Genomic DNA, 25,458 nt, shown 5'->3' with positions numbered 1-25,458 from the left:
ATAACAGGAAAGTTTATTAACACAAGAGCAGGTGAAGATGTCAGGAGCTGCGACCTTTAACCTTTGCCCTTAGTAGTAACAGTGGGTACCTTGTCCTTCATATCCATTAGCCCCATGGCCCATCATCCTGTGGAGAGTGGTCTGCTTTAATAGCCACAGTTGGGATAAACTTGAGGACGTCGCTTGTCTCACCGAGTCCGAAAACGATGTCAAGGCACCTGGTGACACACCGGTCCGCATTCTTAGTGTTAGTCAAAAATGCACACACTCAACAAAAAGCTACAGATAAATATTGGTGATAAGACGAGGAAGAAGTGACATTAATGATAGAGGAGTTTCCCCAAAGATGCACTTGGATAAAAACAAAACAGGAAGCTATGGAAAGAGTCCAGCAAGAGGAAAAGGTAATAAGGTTACACATAAAACACAAAGAGAGTGAGACAGAGTGATGGTGACAGGGCTGGTGAGGTAGAAATCACGAGGTTTCAAATTAGCTGCACACATCTCTAAAAGCTCCTGGAGTCAGTTCTCTCTCAAGATCACCAAGAGTCTCACTCTGAGCGGCTCAGGAAGTTGGGACAAACGATGAGAGAGGAAAATGTGGAAATGACGGGAAAAGAATGAAGAACAAAAGAATGTCTCTTTTTGTGTACCTTTTCCTGTTTGGCTCTTGGCCCTTGAACCCAGCCAGACCACACTGTTGAAGAGCACAGTGACTAAGGACACTATGGGGGCCAAGGCTTGTTTGCTGTAGCGTATACACGTGTTAGACATGGAAGCCAGGACACCTGTAGAGAAACACCACTACTGATTACATTCTCATCATTTCACAACTTAGTGAAAACATGCATTTAACCTCCCAGCTCAGTTATCCAAGCAATAAAAACAATGGCTGTATTTAAGTATGACATTTCTCACCCGTCTTGTTCCTTCGACTCCTGTCTCTGCTGTAAATACTGGTGAAAGGTGATGATGTTGACGAGAGGGCATCGGTGGAAGGTTCGGCAGCTTGAAATGTTGACGACGATGATGACGATAATAATGACGATGCGGACTGTGTGACAAAGGAGTCCGTCTTCTGAGAGTGTACAGAGCAGTCTCTGCAAATGTAGCCATTGGAGAGCGCGGCGTGGGACTTTGACGTACTGGCATCGCCGTTGACACTTGATAAACTGTGGCTGGGAGTCTGCCCTGCAGGAGGAGAGCGTGTTCACATGTTTATGAATCATTCATTAACAAACACAAAGGAAACCATTAAACCACTAGCTACATATTCTTTTCCTGGTGTTAAAGTAGTTGACTGCACACAGCAACATTAAAAACCTACTGTAGCAGAATAAGGATTAAGATCTTTTACTCTCTCTTGCAAGATTGCATAAATCTGCAGTAAGTGCGCTGGAGTACACTGCTGTTAAGATACATTTTTTGGTATGGAGTTCTGGAAAAGTCCTCTTAAAACAAAAAACAGGTCTCTCCAGATTACAGGCTTTTGCGCCCCTCAGACTCAGTGATAGTCAACAGTGAATATCTGAAGCTTCCGCGAGCATTAATGATAATGTCTGAAAGTGATTTTACGTCAGATGTCTGAGTGGAAATGATCAGTCAGAGAGAAAGTTAGAAGCAACAGAATGTCTCCTGTTATTCTCTCGCACAGTAAGCGGCCTCCATCTGGATGCTTTAGCTCGCTGAACGATAGAAAGGAAGTTAGAAATGTGCCTCACTCTGTGAGAGACGTTTTTATAGAAAAATGAAATTTGAAACGATACCATCCACAGATCTGTGTGCAGCTGCTTTTGAGGGAGTTTCAGGGGATCTCAGGTGCCCACGTGGAGCAGGTAAACATGTTCACATTCAAAAATAAAACTGATACTCAAATGTCTGAATTAAGTAAAAAAATTAATAAAACAAACAAACAAAAAACCCTGCAATTACCCAAACATAAATATTTGTTTTATATATTCTCATTTGTGTTGTAATAACATATCTTTTACTTGACTGAACATTTTGTTTTACCATTACTCCGCCTCATTTTCTCAACCAACTCAGCAGTTTCACTTCATCCTGTCATATCTCCACTCCTGAGCAATTATTCTGGGTATGCAAGATTATCTAATATAGGGTCAACAAAGAGCAGTTACCCAAGATAAGCCTCAAATTCTTTTTGATAGAGTCTTTAGGACCTAAAAAAAAATAACATCTGTCATTTTATTTTTTCAGAGAGGAAGTTCAGTTGTATATTCTGCCCTGTGGAATCAAATAAAATGCTTAATTAAAGGAGATTTTTCAGAAGTATTCTCTTTCGCGATTGAGTCTTTATTGTTATGTAGCTATTTATTCCAACTTACCCCAGTGTCCATCCACACAAGTTGTTGTTGTGGTAGTGACAGTGCGTTGCCTCAGATGGGGCTGCTCCACGATGGCTGTGATCTGAGCAGCATCAGACGCTGTGCTGCTTTGCTGCAAGCTGCTGCTGCTGTTAATGGGGGTACTAGCAGCTGAGAAGGCGAGGGTTTTCCTTGGTGTGGCGGCCTGGCTCAGGGATAAAGACAGGGAGTTGGAACTGGACTGTTGCTTTCTGCTCCGCAGCGTCCTGTGTTAGCAGAGAGGGGAAACAGAGCTGTGAGTTTGGTAATTGCGTGGGAATAAAGAAGTCAAAAAGTGCTGCAGAACAAAATAAAACTATAAATACCCAGCAATAATCACAAGAGACATACAATAGAAAATTAAAACACAGCAAACAGCAATACAAAACTGCATTAGAAAACAAATTAAATACAGATAATAAAAATTACGTGATAAGAAAAGTCCACAGAATCAGCTTAATGTAGATGGAGTGGCAGACTATTCTGAAGCTAAGCCATGAGACACAAATCAGTCTGTGTTGGTATTCAGAATGACCAAACGTAAATAAACAACATAAATAAATCCACGATCGCCACGCTCAAGAGTTGTGTGTTCGTCTTGTAATCGGAAGGTTGCCGGTTCGAGCCCCGGCTCGGACAGTCTCGGTCGTTGTGTCCTTGGACAAGACACTTCACCTACCGCCTACTGGTGTTGGCCAGAGGGGCCGATGGCACGATATGGCAGCCTCGCCTCTGTCAGTCTGCCCTCAGGGCAGCTGTGGCTACAACTGTAGCTGCCTTCACCAGTGTGTGAATGTGAGAGTGAATGAATAGTGGTATTGTAAAGTGCTTTGAGGGGTCCCGAAAAGCGCTATATAAATGCAATCCATTATTATTATTAAAATTCTTCTTTTACTCTTTGGTAAGTTAAATGTTAGAGTCAAAGAGGAAAAGTGCCCATTGCTGGTCTCACCGTGTCTCTCTCCTGGTGCTGGTGTAGCTGCTGCTGCTGCTGCTGCTGTGGTGGTTCTGGGAGTAATCAGCCAGGTTCTCGTTTCCATAGTGACTGGCACTGGTCTGGAGACGCAGGCTCCGTCGTGACATCCTGGGCGACTCGTACACAGGAGCTATCTGGTGCTCTTTCTCAAACTCTAACGCTGCTGTTGAATAGCTGGAGCTGAGAGTGAGAGCGGACAGAGAAAAGCAGGAAGAACAGAAAGAGCGGGAATGTTAGAAAATTGGGAAGGAAAACAAAACTGTTCTGTGAAAGAAGGCACTGCATGACAGTTAATTACAAAGAGGGCGTTTCTTTTATCCACTGCATGGGAATCCTTTTGGAGACAAACAAGCCTCGAGAGTGCCTTTATGCTTCAAATCAATACTGAATGGGGATATCCTGCCTTTTTACTCATGTCTGTCCCTCAGTTAGTCAACTTAGAGACACTTTTTTAAAAAACAAAAAACAAACCCAGTCCTTTTTACAGAGCTGTGATGCTTTTGTTCCCTGCAACTGGCAGAGCTCCTGACAGGAAGTGACTCACTCACCACGGAGAAAGAAATATAAGAACAGGCACAGAGTGTCTCTGAAAGTAAAATTAGACAAACAAACCCAGTAAACATCCAAAGTATGCGAGAAGGCTAAACACGAGACTCTTACTCCCCTCCCTGTAAAACCAACTGAAAGTCAGAACACACTATGAATGTTGTTTGCCGTGCTTCGCTGTGACTCACAGGGCCACACCCACCTGGAAGAGTAGGCACTAAGCCAGGACAACATTCAAACAACTGCAGACTACACTGGAACACTATGGAACTTGCTAATGCCTCTGGGCTGGTGCGAAAAGAAAATGCCTTAAAGTACAACTGTTCCATCTTTCTCTGTAATAGTAGAGGCACTAATGCTTTACAAGCACCACAAACATGACTGTAGGGTCTGAATGACTCATCAAGGAACTCGATTATAACAAAACCCTCAGTGCAAAGTTTTTGCTACATCTAAAGAAGCGCTGGTGTACTGGACTGGACTCATTTCAAGGCTTTAATAACAATATTTTTAAAATTTGCATTAACATAAAATATTTGTTTAGGCATTTAAGAAAATGTTTCCTTCTAAAAAAATCAAATTTTAATATGACACATATGAAATGAAAGGTTTTTTTTGACAGAATGTACAGTATTCAAAAGGCGTCTCTTTTAAATATTTATTATTGCTGATTAATGAGACAAAAGCATTTTATTCCTCCTTTAATTGATGAAATAATCAATTAAATATTAGATTCCAGCACGATCTGTAAAGTCTGTCCACAAGTGGGGAGGGTGGAGCTCTGGACTGAGCCTCTCAATGGAGGACGGGGAATAAACTTCCTGTTACACTTCAACAAGGAAACTCTGTAAATGTGTAAACACGAGTTTTATGGCCTGTCCATATCTCTTGCAGAGCACACGCGGCATATGATTTCAGAGGAGACTGACCAAGCCAGCAGTATGTGCATGCATTTGTGCACGTTTATATCTTGTGCAGGTTGCTCTGTGTCCCTCCCTCGGTCTCTAAAACCCAGAGGATTACACACTCCCACTGAGAGCCAATTAAGTGCTTTTGTCCTCACTCTGCCTCTCGCCTGCTGATCCAACTAGCCCTTCTTTGAACACATGACCACCGGGGCAGTATCCTGCTGATCTGAAATTAACCTATCTTCTAATGCAAAGCATATACACAGGATTGGTAGCAAGGAGAGGTTTCTGTAAAACACCAAAAAGTAAAAAAAATGTTACAAATCTTTCAAAGCAAAATAGGTTTTAAAATGCTATAATGAGCACTGTCATTAGTGCACTAATTAGTAGGAGGCAAGAGTAAAATTTGAGTAAAATCCAAACTAGAATCAAAAGTTGGAAACATTTTTGTCTCAAATCATTGTCCACTTATGCCTACAGCACTGATATCCCTGAATAAGCATCTGTGCTGTGAAAATGACCAAACAACAGACCCAACAGAGCTTCAGTAGAGACTATAAGGACTCTGCTGGACACTGTCTAAACAAAGGCCTGAGAAAATAGTGCGTACCGTAACACAGGCAGGCTAAATATCAAAATAACAATCAGTTTTCCATCACACCTGCACCTCTTTTTATCTTATTCAAATTTTAAATTTAAATATTGGGAAACAGCTGCGTGGCAGTCGAGCATTTGCCTTTCCAAATCAACTGCGAGTCCCAAACTCTGACAATTCTCTTTTTTAAAGTGATCCAAAAATGACCGAAAGGAGTTAATCCAGTGATTCCGGTCCACAGCGAGAATGTCCGAATGCCACACTTCAACAGCTGCAACATGGAGTGGATAAAATGTAATAACTGTTGCTTCCAGGTTACATTCTTATCAAAACACAACTTCATTCCTATTTATACAAGAACTCACGCACACACAGAAGTGTGTTTTTCATACCAAAGCATAATGATTCAGGTTTGATTAGTAACGTTTCTGTGGGGTGTGGAAGCAAGTGTTACAGGGCAGATCAGGGTGTGTGCACGAGGAAACTGTCTGCATAGCCTACAGCCAGGTAGAAGCTTCCTAATAACCTTCTGTTCTACCTGGAAACCCCATGTGGGCATATTTTAACAGAACAAACACCATTTGGGTTTTTATAAAAACAAAGCTTTTACCTCCAAACAGAGCTGGTTACCACCCCCTCCTTTAGCAAATTTAAAAAAAGTTTAAAAACAAGCGATTCGTTTCATCGGGTATCCAAATTCATTAATGTGCCGCTCTCTCCCAGGCGGCTTCCACGGCCCACATCCGTGACAAAAATAGAGATGGACACAGCAAAGAAGACAAAGATGAAGAGCCATGCAGTACATTACAGAGAGAAGACACTTCCATCCTGACATTCAGCTTCCTGGAATCTCTCCTTACATAAGACTAAAGCTTTATCTTCCCACACTCAGTGGGCGCAGCCAAACTTTCTTACAGCGCACAACTGCACATCCAATCTGATCAGACTGGAATCTACATTTAACCAGCTTAAGTTTGCCTTGTTGTTACTTTGGACATTTGTTATGCAGTCGAGCCGTTTATATTTGTTATAGATTACTAAAGCTCAGCCTTCAATCAAGTAAAAATCACAAAATATATATTTTATGTCATGACATTCATTCATCCGGGTGTAAATGTAGCTGGGTGAGTCTGTTTACTATGCATGATCAGTGCAAGGAACTTACAGCTCATACAGGAAGCATTCGTCCATGGGACGAAAGACAGGTCTCCACTGATCCCACTTAATAAAATAATCAACTGAAACAGAAAACCAATTGTTTTTTTAGGGTTTTTGTTTTCTTTTATGACAGTGCAGAAATCGCAGAAGCTGCCAAAATAACTCAGGAAATTGTCACTTCTGGTTTCATCTTCATCTATCCAGTGATATATGATCCCGCCACACCAACAGAAAAAAAGTTACTCCTGTGACATCACCACAGGTGAGTCTACACCCCCAGTGCTAGAATTTGTTTCCCATCTCTAAATAGCCTCCCACATGAAGCCTGCTTTGCGTAGTGTATGCAAAAGTATGAAATCTCATCATACAAAATACAAAAGGAGACACTTTGTTGACACCAAGCAAATAAAATGAGCATATCCATTCAGTTATTATAAAAATAATAATTCCGAATACTGGAATGAATACATAAAGTCATTTTTGTGATCAAGCATCATGCATTCACATACAGCAAGTAAATGTCTGTAAGTAAATGTGGCCATCTTCACTACTAAAGAAGTTATGAGGGCTCAGAAATGCTGGCAGCAAATAAAAAATGACATAAATAAAACCCCAAAACGTATAAACCCATTAAAAGCCCCATGTCACTTGGCTCATGTGAACCCAGCCCAATTTTTACTCTTTAAGTGTGCGTGTGTGTGTGTGTGTGTGTGTGTGTGTGTGTGGGGGGGGGGGGGGGGGGGGATATGTGCATTCACATCATTTATGTTAATGAGAGTGTGGGGAGTGAGTTGGAGGGTGGGGTGGGCTGCTTTTAACTATGTAAGGCACTTTGTGCTACATTTTTTGTATGAAAAGTGCTTTATAAATAAAGATTGATTGATGTTCTCCAAGGGCCTTTAATCTGGAAAATATTGATACCATCAAAGTCAAATTTTGCATGGTTTCATTAAAAACACTAAAAACTTATTGCACAAAAAAGAAAAAAAAAAAAAGATCAGCTGGGAGGCACTAATTAGTTTTTTCCCTTCGTTTTTCATTAACCTTGTTTAAAGTCCAGCAATGAATGATTTAGCCCACCTTGTTTAAGGGACATATGTGAACAGATGTAAGCTAAGGGCTAAAAGTTGTATTATACTGTAACGTTTGTCTAGTTCCTTTATCACTTTTTAACTTCTTTATAGTTTTTTTGAGCCTTTATAGGAACGGTTAGCTTGTAAGACATTAAAACTAGGGCTGGGCCATATTATACCGTTCACGGTAATACCGGTATAATGTTAGGCAACGATAGGAAAATGAAATATCGCGATAGAATGGGAGTAAAACGCGCATGCGCAGTGCCTTTGTTTTCATACGCACATGGCCGATTGTTGAGTGAAACAGATGAACCAGAATTGGTTTGTAAAAATGGTGCAACTTCCGTGATGTGGAACTGGTTTGGTGTTTGTCCGTCAGATACACAACAAAGCACATTTTTTTGCAGAACATGCAAGCGGCCGTTGTCATTGTCATATTTGTCGGACTAAGATGCTCTTAAATCTGGGAGTAATCTGGGTCCTAAACTCCGAAATCTTCAGGTCAAACAACACTGCAGCATCACTTAGAGTTAAAAACTGTCTAAATTCTTTCATCTTTAATAAAACGATCAGCATTGCTGCTTTACCAGGTGTAACTATAAAGTTTAACTTCCAGGCATCCATGAAAACAAAAGTTATTACATTTAACGGAGTTAGAAGTTAGCAGGAAGCTAGCGGAAGTTAGCTCGCTAGTTTCGCTAGTTACCTAAGCATGATATTGCATGTTCTGACTGAGAGATTTCTGAAAAAAATCACACATACAGCTCTGCTATCACTTCCAACATAAATGAAGACAGGAAACTAAACAGCAGTGACGTTTGTAGGGTTACTGAAGTTGGGCTAACTGGTATATAATGATGTGCTACGTGATCGCTAGCGATACAGCTATGTTAGCATAACATAAACAGTGAAGCTGGAGGACGAACACTAACACTTTTCCACTTATAAAATTTAATGTGAAGGTTCTTCATGGTTAGAGACAAATGCAATCGCATGGCAGGATGCTGTAAATGGACCAAACTTCAGTCAGGAGAACAACTGAGATAATCCATCCACAATACGAGGTTAGTCATTAATATACTGCAACAACATGGGAATAGAACAGCTGCCAGAGAATTCAACATTAATGAATCAATGGTACAGAAGTGGAGGAAGCAAGAAGAATGAGTTTAATAAAGTTTGATTTATCTGACTGCTTTGTTTCGCTTAATGTGCCTTATAATCCCGTGCACCTTATGGTCCGAAAAATGCGTACTGCACACTGCAGTTTAATGTTGCAAAGCACCTCTTTTTAACTTCAGTGGATATTATATATGGTTATGCTCAGGATATGTCAGCCCATTTCTACTGGAAATGCCTTTTGGTTAAACTTTCAGCAAGGATTTGCATTTGCACTGTTACATTTTTATAAAGCTTTAATGTACATAAAAACCAGCTTCTTGTTTAAGTGAAAATAAATGGAAGGTTGTCTTTTTGCGCTAGTAATGTTGTGGAGTTGTATTTTGTCTCGCATCAATTATATCGTCGGTTATATCGTTACCGCAAATTTTCAAATATATATCGTGATAAATATTTTTGGCCATATCGCCCTGCTCTAATTAAAACTATAAAAATGTAACAGTTGTAGTTTTTTAAAAGTAAAAGAAAAATGTCATTTTTACCAATGGCATTCAGACCTCAAAGATATCTCAGTTTCATCTGCAGGAGAAAATGTGAACACAGCATAAAAGAGATCAAAGCAATTGTGATAAGTGCAGAAAAAAAAAAAACAGTTAAACACAGCAGGAAGTCAGCTGAAGTCTGCTGCAATATGTCCAGTTAGTAAGAACCCTGCCCCATGATGGCTACCATTTGCACCCTCTGTCTAACACTAACACACACACACACACACACACACACACACAAATCTTCAACAGAGGTTATAAAAACCATTTGGGTTGTAAATCTCAGTGTGGAAACCACAGTTGTGGCTGCAATGCTTTGTCAAAAGCTTGCCAGGAGGTTTATACACCAACACACACGCACAATAATAAGAGGGGCATGCTGACCTGATTTAAACTTTCAGAAAAATGAAAAGTCCTAGTTAAAGTCGTCCAAACAAATATTTTGTTAGTTGCCCAGTGCACACCTGAATGTCTTAAGTACTGTCCTACCACGTAAAAGAACCATTTACATAGAACATCACTTTCGAAAGGAAAAAGGTGGATTCAGACATCAGATTTTCTAATTGAATTTGTCCAATTTCCATCCGCAATCTCATAAATCAAAATTTCTTTGGCTGGCACTTTAATCTAATCACAGCTAAACATTACATCTCTTGTAAACAACACAAAATGTGTTATATGGGAATGCTGCAAGCCCAAGAAAATTGAACCTACTGCAAGTTCTACTACTGAATGTTCATGGGTTATTAGATTGGTGCCAACAGCAAACTATTTTAGAGACTTGGGATGCAGTTATTTGGCTGACGCTCGTTTCTATTTTGTTTCCATTATTCAAATCTCCTCCCTGTGATATTACAGGATTGTGTTGATTGTGTTTAAATTGTATTCCTCTCAGTTTTTTCAGTTGGAAATTCAGTTGTGCGAGCCTTCGAAAGTCTGTGGGGAGAATATGAAATCAGAGCACAATTGTAGCCCCCTCTGTCTTCCTGTTTTGTTCAACTGAGCCCTTTAAGTGCCAAGGCCTATAGTTACCAGAATCCAGGATCTGAGAGTCTTCAAATTTCCATCCAAATATGTTTGGGTGGGTTGGATTTGGCACTGAGATTAGGATCATTTGAGCCCACCCACAGACAGTACCTCCCTCTGCCCTGCTGTGTGGTGTCCTTTTCCTATCCGTGCTATAACACCACAGTGTGCCAATTTATGTTGCTGTTGCTGCCACAGAGACCGTCCTAAACAAATCTCTGGCTGGAGAGAGACTCATCAGAAGCAGAAGCTAGATATTTACCACGTCCACAGACAGATGCTGTGATGCAAAAACACAATACAGGCCAGAAACAGAAGTGCTTCTTTTATGCAGAATCAAATTCATCACGCACTTAAGATTTAAGGTTCAAATTTCTACTTTTATTCGTTTAAAGAAACAGAAATGTTTGGATAACACTCACAAGAAAAGAGGAAAGCTAACTCTTAAACTCTTAAAAATCCAGCTGCTGTCATTTACTTGGCACTTGTGCAGCAGTGCATGTAGTTAAAAAAAAAACAAAAAAAACAGACCACATGTCAAAACAACTGCAGCAGCACGGTGAGCAACAACTGTCCAGCTTACTCTCAGTGCACTCAGCCCCACCCTATTCATGTTGTATTCCTGAACCTGGTCTTGCAGAGCATGACTAGCAGGCACAAATCTGATGAGAAAATGTGCTTTGTATGTTCTTGCAGATTTATGTTTGCATCAATTTGCTTAACCAAATTAATAATAATAAAAAAAATCTGTTTAAATCTGTATTTAAAAAAATGTTTCCATGGCTAGAAGGCTGAGTTTCTATCTGTTATTGTCACATTTATTTATTTATTTTTCATCGCTTATGTGTAGCTAATGTTTGCAGATAGCACTATATAGTATCAGAGTACTCAATCAAGCCTGCTGCTTACGGTTTACACACTTCAACCATCACTTGATGGAGAAAAAGCCCCCAAACAGAAGCCCCAGCCCTACTGACCTACTTCCACTTCTATAAAATATGGAGGGTCTCTAAGAGTCAACACTTACAAACACACCTGCTTTCAGTGCATTTTTCTGGAGGTGGTGCAACTAAATTCTCAGTCACAGCCTGTAAAGTGCAATTGTTCTTGTTTGCCATTTATCAAGTCAAAAGGCTGAAAAATGTGCAAAAACAATCTATGATGTTAAACCTTCAAGCTTAGAATATGCAGTTATCTGAAAAGGCTTCAGAAATAACAAAGAGGACTGAGTCTACATCACTATTCCTGGGCTAGTCACATAAATATCACCCAACTCTAAACAATATTTCAAGAGAAGACATAACACAAAGTCTGTGGTGTTTTGTACTTCAGCCTTGTTCACACATGCAAAAGCTGTTTTTTTTTAAGCTTACCTTTACCTTTTTCCCTCTTCTCAACAGTTTTAGGACACTGAATATGGACCTTTTAAAAAGTCCTTCAGCTGTGGTTTTGGTTTGCTGTGTCACTCCTAACAGCATGCTCTAAGCTTCAATTGTATTTTTGCATTTTTATATGGATGGAGGGTTTTTCTGTTTGTTTTTTGAACAAATGTTTGTTTACATTTTTTAATATTGATGACAGCAGGAAAACCCTGGTTAAACTCTCCAGGAAGTTGATTCTGATCATCTAAAACAGTGTCAAAAAGAATGGAACCAATTTTCTGAGGTATCATAATCAGGATTACGGAGCATGAATCAAAGTATCCTGATTTAGAACATAAAAGAAAAGACTATTGAGAAGTCTCTTTTTACTGGACTGAGGCTCACTCTACATTGTAGCAGCTGTGTAGGCACTGGGGAATTCCCCAACTTAAACCTTGTCTGGTGATAAATTAGATTTGCACGAGCATTTCTCTCATTGGGAGCACATACAGTATTACTCAGACTGCTGGGTCCATGTTGTAACAGTCTCTTCCTGGTCTCTAGCACTATCAACTGCTACAAAACTTGTCTCTGCTCTTTTGAGTTTTGACAACAGATGGGCCAACGGTTTCTGTCACCTGACCCTGTCCCTCTCTGTGCTATTCTCTTGCATTCACTGTAGACCATGCACACTCAAACACACACACACACTCACATTGAACACATGAGGGGCTATTTGCAAGCGCCAACATTTAGTGCCTCTGAGCTGCAGTAGACACAGGCTAATAAAAACAACAGATCAGTCAACTAGCTAGTCAAGCAGCATAAACTGTTAGCCTAATCCTGAGATCACGGGCACGGCTTTGACTGGGAGGTTCATTAATAGCTCCCCAGCTGACTGCATTCAAAGGAACATGATTAGCGTGTTTGAGCCCTTCAAGTCTACCTTGCAGACTTGGGTGAGGAGTCAAACAAGCTTTTGTACATTCTTCTTATTTGGCCTCAGTCTAGAGACTGTGACTCATGAGACTTATTACTAGGAAAGGATTTCACACAACTTGAAAACACACCCTGTGTGCCACAATCCTGACCTGAAATCTGAAGAATGTTAATATTTTGTCATTTTCATTATAATACAGCATCAGAGATTACTTGCTACTCTAAAAGCTTAACGTAAAAAACATCTAGTCAGCCAACTACCACTGTCCATAAATACCAATCCCACCTGCTGACACATCAAATACATAATGAAAACAACACAACTTAGTGTGACACACATTTACTGAAGCTGCTGTTGACTTTGTCTTGCTGGCTGGGAAAGAGCACATGGATCTGCTTAGTGCACTTCTCACCATGTGATTTGCATTTCTGCAAGAGAAGCTGTAAACCAAATGAGGGGTCTTTGTTCGAACATGACTTTTTACAAGACTCTCTCATACTCTCATATTCAATTGAGAAGCTCCTAAAAGTCATGCAATCACTCTCCCATTGCCTAAAGCGAGGAAAGGCACAATGAAGTTACAATTTCTTGCTCTGCAAATGCTCCTCTGTTCTGAAAGCAATGAGTCGTAGATTCCTCCACATACCTTACTGATGTAATGTCAACCACGCCCAAGCCAGGATGACTGACAAGAAACAAGGTGTGGAAGAGGACCACGATGGGAGAGGCTGGTGTTACATGCATGCACACGTATGGACAGCATCCTCTCCGACAATAAATTCAAAACACCACGACTTCTTCTCTTTTCTTCTAAAAATCATTGAAAAGTTTTAAACTGCCACACTGATTTTGCAATATAGCGAAAAGTGCGTACAGACAAGACAATATATTTCTGCGCAAGGCTTCTCAACTGCTCACCAAGCACGAAATGCACAACTGAACTGTGAGGCTGACTCATCAAAACCACAACCAGATGATATTTTTACAGCCACAGATTTACTAAAACCTCAAGTTCAAGCACAGAAATGTACTGAGGAGCAAATACACTTAACAATCTCATGCTGTTCTTATAAATGAAGGCATTTCTATTTTAAATGAAAAGCAAATCATGTGCATATTCTCAACTTTCAAACAGCTGAGGGACAGATGGATATTTTCAGTAAGGAAATAAAATCGGATAAAATGCAAGTCATAACCAAGTAGACAGAAAAATTATTACATGAGAATTAGAGTTTGACTTCAAGCATATTCTGTTCATGGACTAGAGCAAACAGAAGAGAGAGTATTTGGACAACTCTGATTAAAATGCACCAGTAGGATCTCAGCAGCCACAAATGACATGCAAGGTGTGAATGAAATGCTGTGGGCCTGAATGTTTGATGCTGCAGCAAGAGTACCGCAGCGAGTCTACGGCAGCGCAGCGCTGAAGTCTCACCTGAGAGAGTAAGTATAGCCGGTGTTCTCTGGAGCACACTGTGGTGGCGTGTATGTGTGCAGCTGGGAAAAATCCATGTTCAGACTTCTTTGTTTAGACTGCAAGAGTTAGGATTCAAGGCAAAGGACTATTTTAGCCAAGGACAACAAGAACAGACCAACTTCACAGACACACAAAACAAAATGCAAAACGCTTTGTTCAGTTTGTCTCTGGCAGAAATGATGAGCTCGAGTTGCGCCACAGCTTAACTGCATTTCGAGTACAGATTCAGAACTGCATCTACATTTTATAAAATAACACAGCACTAGCAAATTTCCTGCCTCTTCCCAAATCAATTCAAGCTCCATTCACTGGGCTGTTCTCCAAGAAAACACAACCGCCAGTAAGTGCTGTGCTGCACAGCCATGTGCGGGCAAGACCCTAATGAGAGCTGCTGGACATTCCTTTTCCTCTGAAAAACAATACTACTGTGTTTCTGCCTGTGGTTGAGAGTTGGCCAACCTCTTCCTCCATGCTGGCTCACGCTGGTAGATGACAGAAGCTACGGACACCAGTGAAGCTGTAGCGAATGACTCGTCTCTTCTCCTCCGGACACAAAGAAAACAAGCAGCTGATCGAAAAGGCTGGTAGAGACAGGCCAAAGAATGACGATCCTCTTCCCCTTTGTAATAGGAGGACTCCTCACCAGCACAGCTACAGCTACAGTGAGCACTTGAGTAAGCTGAGTATTATGAAACCCAGTAAAACACAAAGGGGTGGGGCTGATTTATAAGGCAATGGGCGGGAAGTCTAAAGCCAAACAGCTGGTCTTCTTAGTGAAACCTGCATTGTGTGAACTGCTGAACAAATACTTCGTTCCACATGCTCACAGTTGAAAGTTTCTCAGGTTAACCAAGGTAAGATTAATGCATTCCAACACAGCAGTTCTGCAAATATTCCTACTTTGGTGAACAGTTTGAAGAGTTGTGTATTGTTGCGAGCATGTCAATATTAAAGTGGACCCAATGTGTCCGTAGCTTAGATTTGCATTATCATGCAGAATTCAAATACTGGGCTGTGATGAAAAGCTGCAGTCCATCCACGGCCTGAAACAAGCCATCTTAGCTCCATTTTTAAGCCTGCTTTCCGTCAATGGCCTCACACTTGCATACGAAAGGTATGACTGGCAAGTGGGTGGGACTGCTGAGTGTCCCTGATTGCTGTAGTAGGGATATGCACTCTAAATGATATCATACAGAGCCAAGGGTAGAAAAAGCTGCCTGCAACAGAGCATTTAAGCAAGCTGAAGAGTGAGATTTTGGCTCAAATGGATCACTTCCACAACCTCACCACACAAAGCTACATGCAGAGTATAAGGTGCCTCAGACAGCTTTAAATGAGATAACTGATGCAATAACAGTGTCCGATTGGAGGTTTCTGGCCACAACAGAGCAACTATTCTAGATGGCATTCTGTGCATGTGGCAGTCTGACTCAAACTTCTGTTCAACAACTCAAAGACAGAGCAGCAGAATAAAACAGATGGCCATTACTGAAAACCCAGCACCAAACTCTCAACACCATAATCTTAATCATGATTTCAAATCCACATCCAAGTCTCCAAGCCGAAAAGCGGGATAAAAGGAAACAAATTCCCAAAAGCCAAGGGGACTACTTAAATTCAGCCAGGATTAGTTTTGGGTTGTTGTTTTTTTTCTTTCTTTCCTTTTTTTGCAACATGTCAGCACTGCGCTGAATCATGACGCAGGCGCTGAATGTGGACACTCCGAAATTAAATAATAATCTCCCCTACGGTGCATTAATCCACCAAGAGACAAGCTGAACAGTAACAAGAGAAACAAACACATGCAACACAGTGACACCTTTACACCTTTCCCACAGTACTATCGCACATCTCCCTTTTTATTTTTTTGCTGCCTCCTTTACGCAAACTGTGTGCGACGAACAGCGCAAACAGCTGAGTCCTGTGACTGCTCCAGCTACTGTCAAAACACAGTAATACACTAACACTGTTTACAGCACATGTGTACTCCTGTTCTAACTGTATTGCGCTCAGGCCCGATGACATATCAGCCCCGTTACATTCGTGCTAAATTTAGAAGCTGGATGTATTTAGACAGCGCCGTCACTGACTTACAGGCTTGTGCAACGACGCGCTAATCACACTGCTCATCGTGCAGGTCAACTTGAGATTTATCTGTAAAAACAACACGCATTTACTGATCACTACTAACCACTGAGAACGCGTCTAACGTTTGATACTGTCGCAGATGTAATAAAACGACCGTAGAAAATCAGGCCTAAAATTGCGCACACTGTCAAAACTGTTGGCAAAGGAGCGCAGCGAAGATCCGAATTTAAAAAAAAAAAAATGCAAACACACTGTCACTAAAAACAGTTTCTACATTAATATGATTTTCAAAGCAGCTGGTCAACTTGCCCGCGTTGTTAGGCTCCATTTATGCTGTTATTCTTTAAGAGCGTAATCCAAATGAGTAAGATCCACACAGTACTATCAGGGAACATGCGCAAACTTCTGCCAGCATCCCGACGCGCGGAACCCCCAAAAGGCTTATTTATGACTGCGGATCCACAAATCCTTCAACGCTATTTTCTCACAGAAATACGCCAAAGTTTACAAGTGGCGAGAGACTGCTGTGCTAGTGCACAACAAGCAGATTTCCAAAATGGCTTCCCGGGCGTAACAAAGCCAGAAGGATCGCTGCTGAGCTGATCCTCCCACTCCCAGACCATCCATTGTCGGCCAGAGCGCACACTTTAAATCTATTGGAGGAAAAGCGGCGTTGCAACGGCATCTGCTGAGCCACTGCTCGGTGTTCCGTGCACTGACGGAGATCACGCTTTTGTTTCAACTAGAAATCCCTGCATGACACCTGCCGCTTAAAGGAAGCTCGATCCATTCATGACAGCGCTGCTGAGGCTCTCTTTATAATAATTTTGTAATATGAAATATTAAATAAGAAAAATAAGACTCGCTCATTTTCACTGACCTCCATATAAGTTATTGTTTAACATTTTATTCCACCACTTGTATTTTTTTCTCCATGTGAAAGGTGAAAGAGTGGAGATGAGCAGGTGACAAGGGGGGGGGGGGGGGGGGGAATAGCCAATCCTGACGAGGCTGGTGAAGGAAGTGAGAAAATGCGGATCTTAACGATTATATTTAAAAGCACCAGACTTTTGAGAAGCCCCGTCTTTTTTTATGCACCATTAACAAACTTGTGAAGGGAAAGGGAAACGCTGGCACTTGCTGCTGTGCTGTTACTACAAACCCTCTAAAGCAGGATTACACCAAAGTTATTAAGGTGTTTTTGTGCATTCAGTCATGTTGAAACAGCACAATGACTAATGCCAACACAAAAAAGTGTTAGTCTGGAAATGATTAAGTGCATAAAGTCACTGCTTATAACAGCCTGCATGTCTGCACGGGTTTTCTATTCAGGATATTTCACCCTGACTAAAAGAAAGAGTCGGTATGGTTGCATATCTGGAGCTGAATTTATCTAATCTATCTATCATTTACACAAACCAATACTATCAAGTGAAGGTCCACTGGTAGCTTGCCTCATAGGCGTAATAAAGACAGTGTGGAAATGCATGACACTTGTAGATGTATGGAAGAAAATAAACTCGTTAAAATACTCATAACTAAACAAAATAACCCAACCACCAGCTTGTAAAGCAAATCCCACACTTTCTACATGCAAAAATCAAAGATCAGCCATTTTTATTACTTTATTGAGCCTCGTGAAGCTCAGTGCTTCACAAGTCTCATGCAGTAAAGAGTTAAAGTGAAAGGGTGTGGCTCATTTTAGGCACAAGAATAAGAGAAGTGAGAATATGGCAAGACATAAGCTTCATCACTACCAATACAGTCACTCACACTGCCAAATCAAACAATCCACTTTACAATCAAATCCGGATCATGAGTAATTACACTGCTAAGAACCTTGTTACCTTTTAATTTAGCATGCGGCAAAGAGAGGAAATAAAACACAGCCCAATTCACAGCAAAATGGAAAGGTTACTGTAAGGGGGATTCCTACAAAGAGTCAGGTTTGCACGATATATACTGTAGGTTCTCAATTTGTATAAGACAAATATCCCCAACCCAACCCCCCTTCAAAAAAATGAACAGGTGAAACCACAAGAAAGAGCAGCAGAGGACAGATCAGCCTTCTACAAAAGGAGATATTAACAATACTCACTACTTTACTATGTAAGGCATTTACTTGAGTTTATCATGTGAAATTTATGCTACATTGTAATTCTACTGAGGATTTTGTGTTTCAACATGCCCTAGAATTATTATGTTCCTGTATGAAGCCACCAAAGTTTCCAATCATGTCCAACAGGAGTCTGGGTTAGATAAGAGAAACAGTAGACATAAAGCTAAATAATATACTGTGCAAAAAGAGGGGATTTTGCACCATAATCACTTTTACTTTTGATTTTTTAAAACTAAAACCTACCTGTATAATGCATGTTTTGGAAGCTAGTGGCACTTATCATTCAACATCATAGTCTTATCTCTGCAGACGATAAGCTGAAAGAGAAAGCTCCCACAGAGGCATATCAGACACCTAAAATCTCTATCCCATTCTGAACAGGCGTGCTTTAGAGAGGCACCATCTGCTGGACAGTCTGCTGCACAGCAACAGTGTATTCACCTTATGGGAGCTTTCGATACGATCTAATTGTAAGTTTTAGCGTCAAGGGCGACAAAAGGTGGGCTCAAGAACTAAGGAGCAAGCCCACTCACTTCCGGTTTCATCATTAAATATTAATGATTAATTACTATGTCTCGTGCAAGTGCGTTTGAGATCAGGAAATAGAAAACAAAACTTGTAGAAAATGTGAGTGTGGAGGACCCATGAGAAAGTCAGAAGTGGTTGTCGTAAAATAAAAGGGGTTCGACAAAAAAAAAAGAAAAAAAAAAGAAAACAAAGTCCGAGTGTCTGGCCACTTCCTACGAAAACGGAAGTGTACACTTGTCAAGTCTCTCGCTTCTTCACGTGGATCCTTTTTGCTCTGCTAAAGGTTTGTGGAAGTGTTGGTTTAACTACGCCTGCGTGGAAAGCTCCTGATAATATGCAGTTGGTCTGTGTTCAGTTCACGGACCAACTGCCCACAATCACCATTGTGGAAAGAAAAGAAGAAGTTAGCCTCGCTTGTCCTGATGTGAGCCTCTATAATAGTCAGTCGTGCCCACAGGCGTCATTTACAGTGCATACATTATTTGTATTATTATTTTTCTTTTACGACTAAATATTTCCCACCAGTAAAATTCTCCACAACGCAAAACACCAGATGGATGCAACACGGAAGCAAGTTTAATACTAGAGATCATCTGTGTAGCTTCCCATGAGAGCTGAGAACAGCACGCCTAAAAGCAGCACACATCATTCGCAGGGCAGAGTGTACTCACATGCTGAGAGTGACTGCGGGTTACTGACGGTAAACTCGTGGATGGTCTATTCATGCAGCCGGCTTACAGCTTTCACAGTTGTACCTTCACATTCCCGAAAAGAGGACCCAGCTCTAACGTTCGCCTTTCCCGCACACGGTCACTTTTTCCGTTGCAGCACGCGCGTCACCACCGTCACTCCATATATGGTAAAAATGACCATATACGGGAGCCAGCTCGACCGCCCATTCAATGGGCGGTTGAAAATAGCGTCACTTACACGTGCGTGGATAAGAAAGTTAAAGCTGTAACATTTGCCCTGTTTAGTTTAAAGGAATTCGCTTGTCAAGCAACTTACTGAGTAACTTACAAAATCGGTGCTTAATACTAACTTTTTCAAGGTGAAGTGTTAGTGATACAATTGCTTATTTAATCTAAACTGTACAACAGATAACATAAAAAAGGGGACACATTTTGGTCCATTAATTTTTATATTTACTTTTAAATACTGATGAACATTAATCCACAATCTCTCTCTGTGGTCTTCCTCGTTTTTAGCTCCATAGTCAACATCCTTTGTCCTGAATATATCAGATATATCAGTATATATCATATCTGATATATGCTGATCAGATATATCACATATAGTATCTATCTATCTATCTATCTATCTATCTATCTATCTATCTATCTATCTATCTATCTATCTATCTATCTATGTGTGTGTGTGTGTGTGTCTGTGTGTGTAGATAGATAGCTAGATAGATATAGATATATCAGTGTGCAGTAGCTTTTAATCAGACTGTGCAGTGCTCTATGCTCTGTCTTACTATTAACATTCAACCATTGTACTATGCAGTATTCCATCTTGCTGCATACACACACACACACACACACACACACACACACACACACACACACACACACACACACACACACATATATATTGTAAAGTGTACATTTGTCTCCACTGAGGTATAGTATTACTCATATAGGTTATTTTTTTTATTCCTGCTCTATTCATTTTGCTGCTGTAATAACAGGAATTTCCCAACCATGGGACAAATTCGCTTATCTTATCTTCATTTCTAATCCTGTCTCTGGGTGCAAAGACTTATAATTAGCATTGTCTATCAGTGTTGAAACAAATTTTTTAATAGAGTTTAATTTACTCTTTTTGTTGTAAAAAAAAACCCATGAATGATGATGAAAACATGAATAGCAAATGATCAATGAACAAATGCACCCACCCCACACCTGTTATTAAAAGTACTGTACCTCTTAATTCATCTTTTGACATTTAATATTGCATGCATTTATCAAGCCTATGCTAAACTGTGTTCTTCACAGACCCCTATCCAGAGCAGAGTGAAGACTCCGGGCAATATTTTTAGAAAAGGAAAACCTGAAAAACAAGACACCTGTCACTTGTGGAATGGTGGTGATGTGATCCCATTGTCTCTAAGATCACGTGACAACATTTTATGAAAGGGAAGACAGCTGGGTGCAGTTGACTTCTTCTTGTCTGTTTCGTAGTGTGCAGATAGCTGCTACAGTGTTCACAGTTTACATGTTTGGTGTACAGTCACCATGAAAATTGCTATTTTTGTGCTGTTTGTGTGCCTTCTTCTTCCTGTGCAGCCTGAAGAGATAGATCACTGTAAGTAAACACTACAGTCACCTTGGTTTCCTCAGTCATCAGATAATATGTAGTTCGGTTTCTGCTGAAGAGTGCCTCTGTTAACTGTTCTATTATTAACAGACACCTACTGTGAGACTTGTTTAACAGTGGCACAAGGTATGTTGGACAATAAATCATTATGGCTAAGAGCTTTTTTATTAATGGTTTCTGATAACCCAGTAGCACAATCTAACAAATGGGATAGCCAGGAATACAAATAGAAAACAAAAGACAAAAGAAAAGGGGAAAGCAAGTCACAGTCTATAAATACCTTACAGAGCTTGAGAAATCCATCAAGGAAGCCCCAGTTAAGAGCAGAAACACAGTTGTTAAACGCCTCATCAGTGGGGCGTTGTGTGAGAAACCTCTGCCTCACAGTCACCATGTCTCTAAGGACAAACTGACATCAGCCTGCAGACACTTGTTAGGTAAGGTAACATCAGATATGTCAAGTAATTTATCTTGTATTCAAGAACTTATTCTGGATTTGCCATTCAGAGTCTCACCGTGGCCAGTTCTATGAAGCTCTGGTGAACAAAGAGCCGAAGAATCTGGATATAGCTCTGTGTTATGAGCACTCCAACTCATGTGTGGGGGTTAAACGCCAGACTTTTGAGGTAAGCTGTCAGTGAGCGAGTAGCCAGTTGTGAAACGTGAACTTCGTGTTTTTCAAGTACACAAATTTGCTCTTAACATTTTGCTTTTGTGGCAGGATTCTAAAGGCGCTTTTACTGAAAGTGACATTGATGCTTTACTTCGGGACAACAAGGAAAATGTTCGCATTGCTCAGCCGATACATTCAGGTTCCCCTGTGCACACAGGAGATGAACTCTGAGAATTTCAGCATCATTTACTGTTTACTACTGTAAATTCTGGACATCAGTAAAATAAATAAATCACTAAAAAAACATAAACCAATAATTTTGTCTTTAAATTATACCTTATGCTGTGTTGAGTTGTCACTTTTCTAAAGAATTTATTCAGCCTCAGATAAGGAGTGTATATTCATTAATGAACAAATTATATAAAATTGATAAAGGGGAAGTTTATATTTCAAGCCTTGGGAAGCCCTCACTTTTCTCTGACAGAAATAGGAACTTCCAAAGTGCATCTGAAGTGATTTAGCCTGTTTTCCTATGTCTTTATTAAGATAATACGAGGTCTGTTGCCTGCTGGAAAATGAATCTATTCTTTGCCATTTGCAGTCACCTGTTTACAATAGGAATTCTAAAACTATTTTAAGGTGCTCCCACTTGTCTTCATTCTTTTCTTCTTTATTATTCTTCGGGATGTTACTAACCATTAAAACAACAACAATTTCTAATGCACTTCTTTCAGAAAATTCATAGAAAAATGCAAAACTCCAAAAAATAAAAAATAAAAGTGGGACACAAAGGAAGACATAAGGATGTATTATTGCACTATAAGCAATTTCATCACAAGTGTGCAGATTCAATATCTTCTTCAGAAAAGTAGTTTGCCTTTTGGACACCAAAAATCCAGGCCAGGCAAATACAACCACAACAATTAAGAAATTCAGAAATTCAAGGTATTAACAATAAGTAATAGTAAAAACAAACCACAGCTGTGTGCAAATCACACCCATATAATATCAGCTGTGTTACCTTGGGATGGTTGTAACTAAGGTGGCTCAGGTAAACTACTAACCGGAAGGTTGGTGGTTCGATCCCAGTCTGCTCCATGCCAAATATCCTTGGGCAAATACTAACATCATGGTGCTCTCTGATGCATCTATTGGAGGTGTGAATGTCTGATATGAAGCACTTAGGAACAGCATAGAAAAAAGTGCTTGTGTGAATGTACAAGTTGCTCAGATAGAGTAAAAAAGTGCTATAAGAACCAGTCCATTTACAAGGTATAAAAGTCCTCTGGGCACACAATACATACAAAAGTGGTACCCTGTACTTCTGTCATGATGTTAGCAAGGTGTCTTCACGATGAAGAAGGTGTGACACATTGCTAAGGATACATCACCCCTTATTCACCACTCAGGACTCCCAAAGGTGAATCGTACTGTGTTGTAGCTGACCTCAAATCTTTCTGTCCATGTTTGTAATCCTACTCAGTTTGTTCTTGTTAACTACAGACAGTGAAAAATACCATGCAATAAAACAAGAAGTTAGAATGCTCTCTGCAAAAAAAACAAACAAAAAAGAAAAAGAAAAAAAGAACCAGCGTATGTCTGTCTCAAACTCCTCTTGAAGTATAATCATTGTAATCTAGCTTTTGAATCCTGCCAGTTTTTCTTCAGTCACTGTCCCTAAGTACTTGTATTCTTTTACGTCCTCAGTACAGTCACCGCTAACTGCCATCTGTTGATCAAGGACTCAACTCATCTGATGATTTTGCTGTTTACCTTTAGCTATGACAACCTATGCACTGACCTTTGCAGTCTTACAGTTTTTAATGCATGTGTAACATCGATAAACATGTTTCATTTTATGTGGTTTGGAGGACAGTGTATTCTGTGTAATACACACAACAGAGCATCTTCTTTGCTCCCACCCCCTTTATATGCGCATAATTGGTTGTAAAATGTGAGAAATTTGTTGTACACATTACTAGAAGGCGCACCTGTTTTGTCACTTCATATTTAGTGGTTGTCTTGCAGAAGAGGATGATTAAAATAGGACTTAAATTACATAAATTCATTAATTCATAAAGTTTCAGACTACAAAACGCTGCACAATGTACAGTAAGGAGAGTGGTACATAAATTACATTATTAGATCATCCAGTTTTTTTAATACTTGGCACATTAAATAATTCATCTAATCACTCATAACAATAAATAAATAAATTACATACATTATAAAATTTTAAACTGAGATTTGTTTAACACAGTAGAGAATAGCTGCAAGCAGATCATATTAATGATATTTATGTAGACTCATTTGCCAAGAACTCGTTATCCTCTTGAGCACTATTAACTCGAGGCTATGAGCAGATAACAACATAGTAAAACAAAGAGCGTGTGATAAAGTAGCCCTGCTAGGATATAGCCTAATTCTATTGCATTCACTGAGAAATGAAGGGGAAAAGAGGGCAGGTGGCATTGAGCTTATTGGAACGAGAGCCTTTGACTTGCTCGGGGGATCAGATTGGAACGTGGCCCGCGTGCTGTTGCTAGGAGGCGCTGTTGGAGCTCGGAAGAGTTGAGCATGGTGATGAAGACGATCGAACCGAGATTGAGGAGAGAGACGTGAGTCTCACCGATAAAGCCTCCAGTTTGTGTTTCCCTGCGACATCTGTCCGTGTCTGACAGTCCCTGCTGGAAGACAGGAGGGCGATATTAGTGTTTCTCCACTGAGTAGGTAAGAATAAGCGCCGGGTATCCGCTGTCATTCTGAAGAGGGTATCTGCACTAAGACGTCTTTTTTAGCTTCCAAAGACAGCAAAACTGGATAATGCTTAAATATTAACATAAAAGCTGCCGAAGTTAAGCTTTCTCTGTAATACCAGATACACAAAGAAAACGATCCCCACCTCTGCTCTGCCGGATGGAAGAACAAGCGTGGATTGGCTAGTGTAATTAGGCGTCTGAAGACCAGCAGCAGCATCATTAGGACCTGCTGGTTGAATTCAAACCTATCCAATAGATTAGATATGCTGCATAGAGCCAGTAACACTCACGCTTATTTCAAAGGCACATTGTTTTAATTGAATCCACACAGGAGCTGTCTGCTTACGCAAACGCCCTACCTGTCTGTGAGTAGTCTGCAGACTACTGTCATTTGCTGACAGACATTTCAGAAATAGAAACAGTATTGATCAGACACACGAGTCCCTTTTGCATTTCCACAAAACATGGAAATGGAAGACAGGCACCAGCAATGTATGACAGAAAGCAAAGGAATGGCAGGAATGTGATGAGTGTGATAAAATCACAGAGGACAGACAGACTGGCTATTGTTGTAGGTGATTTGTCACATTTACCCACATGGTTTCGGCTCGTCGGTCAAACCCCAGTGTAGTGCAGCCTCACACGGACCCTCCCTTTTAATCTCTCGCTCTCCATTTAATTTAACAGCTCGGCCACGAGGCTACATGGTGTGTGTGTCCTACTCAGAGTGTGGATGTGCGGGTGTCCAGAGATGGAAAGCTATGAGGAGTTCTGTCTGCGGAGTCTGGCATTATTGCAGGAGGAGGGGAAATTCAAGAAGACTACATGCGAGCCATCATGTTCCCTGAAGGCTCGCTCTGTCATCCACTTCTATGGAAGAGCTGCGCTTTCACCTCTGGTAAGGAAGAGATAGACAGGCTTGGAAGCCCATGCTAAATG

General features: G+C 40.5%; 3 protein-coding genes across 15 annotated transcripts in view; 2 read left to right on the top strand and 1 right to left on the bottom strand.

The window, feature by feature from the left end:
* The window catches only part of sun1b (Sad1 and UNC84 domain containing 1b), a 28,461-nt gene extending 8,822 nt beyond the window's left edge, over nucleotides 1-19,639 (bottom strand). For 2 of the 10 annotated variants that reach the window (XM_026165005.2, XM_026165007.2), the window contains exons 1-7: nucleotides 14,550-14,699; nucleotides 14,049-14,146; nucleotides 3,316-3,519; nucleotides 2,346-2,590; nucleotides 919-1,191; nucleotides 654-788; nucleotides 90-218 (exon numbers count right to left, since the gene is read on the bottom strand). In XM_026165005.2, coding sequence (XP_026020790.2) covers nucleotides 90-218; nucleotides 654-788; nucleotides 919-1,191; nucleotides 2,346-2,590; nucleotides 3,316-3,519; nucleotides 14,049-14,146; nucleotides 14,550-14,561 — 1,096 coding nt within the window. In that variant the 5' untranslated portion in view covers nucleotides 14,562-14,699. Of the gene's footprint in view, nucleotides 1-89; nucleotides 219-653; nucleotides 789-918; nucleotides 1,192-2,345; nucleotides 2,591-3,315; nucleotides 3,520-14,048; nucleotides 14,147-14,549; nucleotides 14,700-16,487; nucleotides 16,754-19,496 lie in introns of those variants that run through there. The other 8 variants (XM_026165008.2, XM_080300316.1, XM_026165009.2 and 5 more) reach the window with 6 other exon arrangements.
* A 1,282-nt stretch (nucleotides 19,640-20,921) lies between these two features.
* On the top strand, nucleotides 20,922-22,070 carry LOC145428274 (uncharacterized). Its single transcript, XM_080300322.1, has 5 exons — nucleotides 20,922-21,135; nucleotides 21,238-21,273; nucleotides 21,435-21,584; nucleotides 21,655-21,773; nucleotides 21,869-22,070. The coding sequence occupies exons 1-5, from the start codon at nucleotides 21,066-21,068 to the stop codon at nucleotides 21,989-21,991; spliced, it is 498 nt and encodes a 165-aa protein (XP_080156448.1). The 5' UTR covers nucleotides 20,922-21,065; the 3' UTR covers nucleotides 21,992-22,070.
* A 2,228-nt stretch (nucleotides 22,071-24,298) lies between these two features.
* The window catches only part of ccp110 (centriolar coiled-coil protein 110), a 664,638-nt gene continuing 663,478 nt past the window's right edge, over nucleotides 24,299-25,458 (top strand). For 3 of the 4 annotated variants that reach the window (XM_080300275.1, XM_080300274.1, XM_080300273.1), the window contains exons 1-2: nucleotides 24,299-24,490; nucleotides 25,207-25,417. In XM_080300275.1, the coding sequence (XP_080156401.1) occupies nucleotides 25,253-25,417 (165 nt within the window). In that variant the 5' untranslated portion in view covers nucleotides 24,299-24,490; nucleotides 25,207-25,252. The remainder of the gene's footprint in view (nucleotides 24,491-25,206; nucleotides 25,418-25,458) is intronic. The other variant, XM_026161103.2, reaches the window with a different exon arrangement.

Source organism: Astatotilapia calliptera, chromosome 4 (assembly GCF_964374335.1).
Source record: "Astatotilapia calliptera chromosome 4, fAstCal68.1, whole genome shotgun sequence".
NCBI classification, from domain to species: Eukaryota; Metazoa; Chordata; class Actinopteri; order Cichliformes; family Cichlidae; genus Astatotilapia; species Astatotilapia calliptera.
This window is presented reverse-complemented; position numbering and strand designations above follow the sequence as displayed.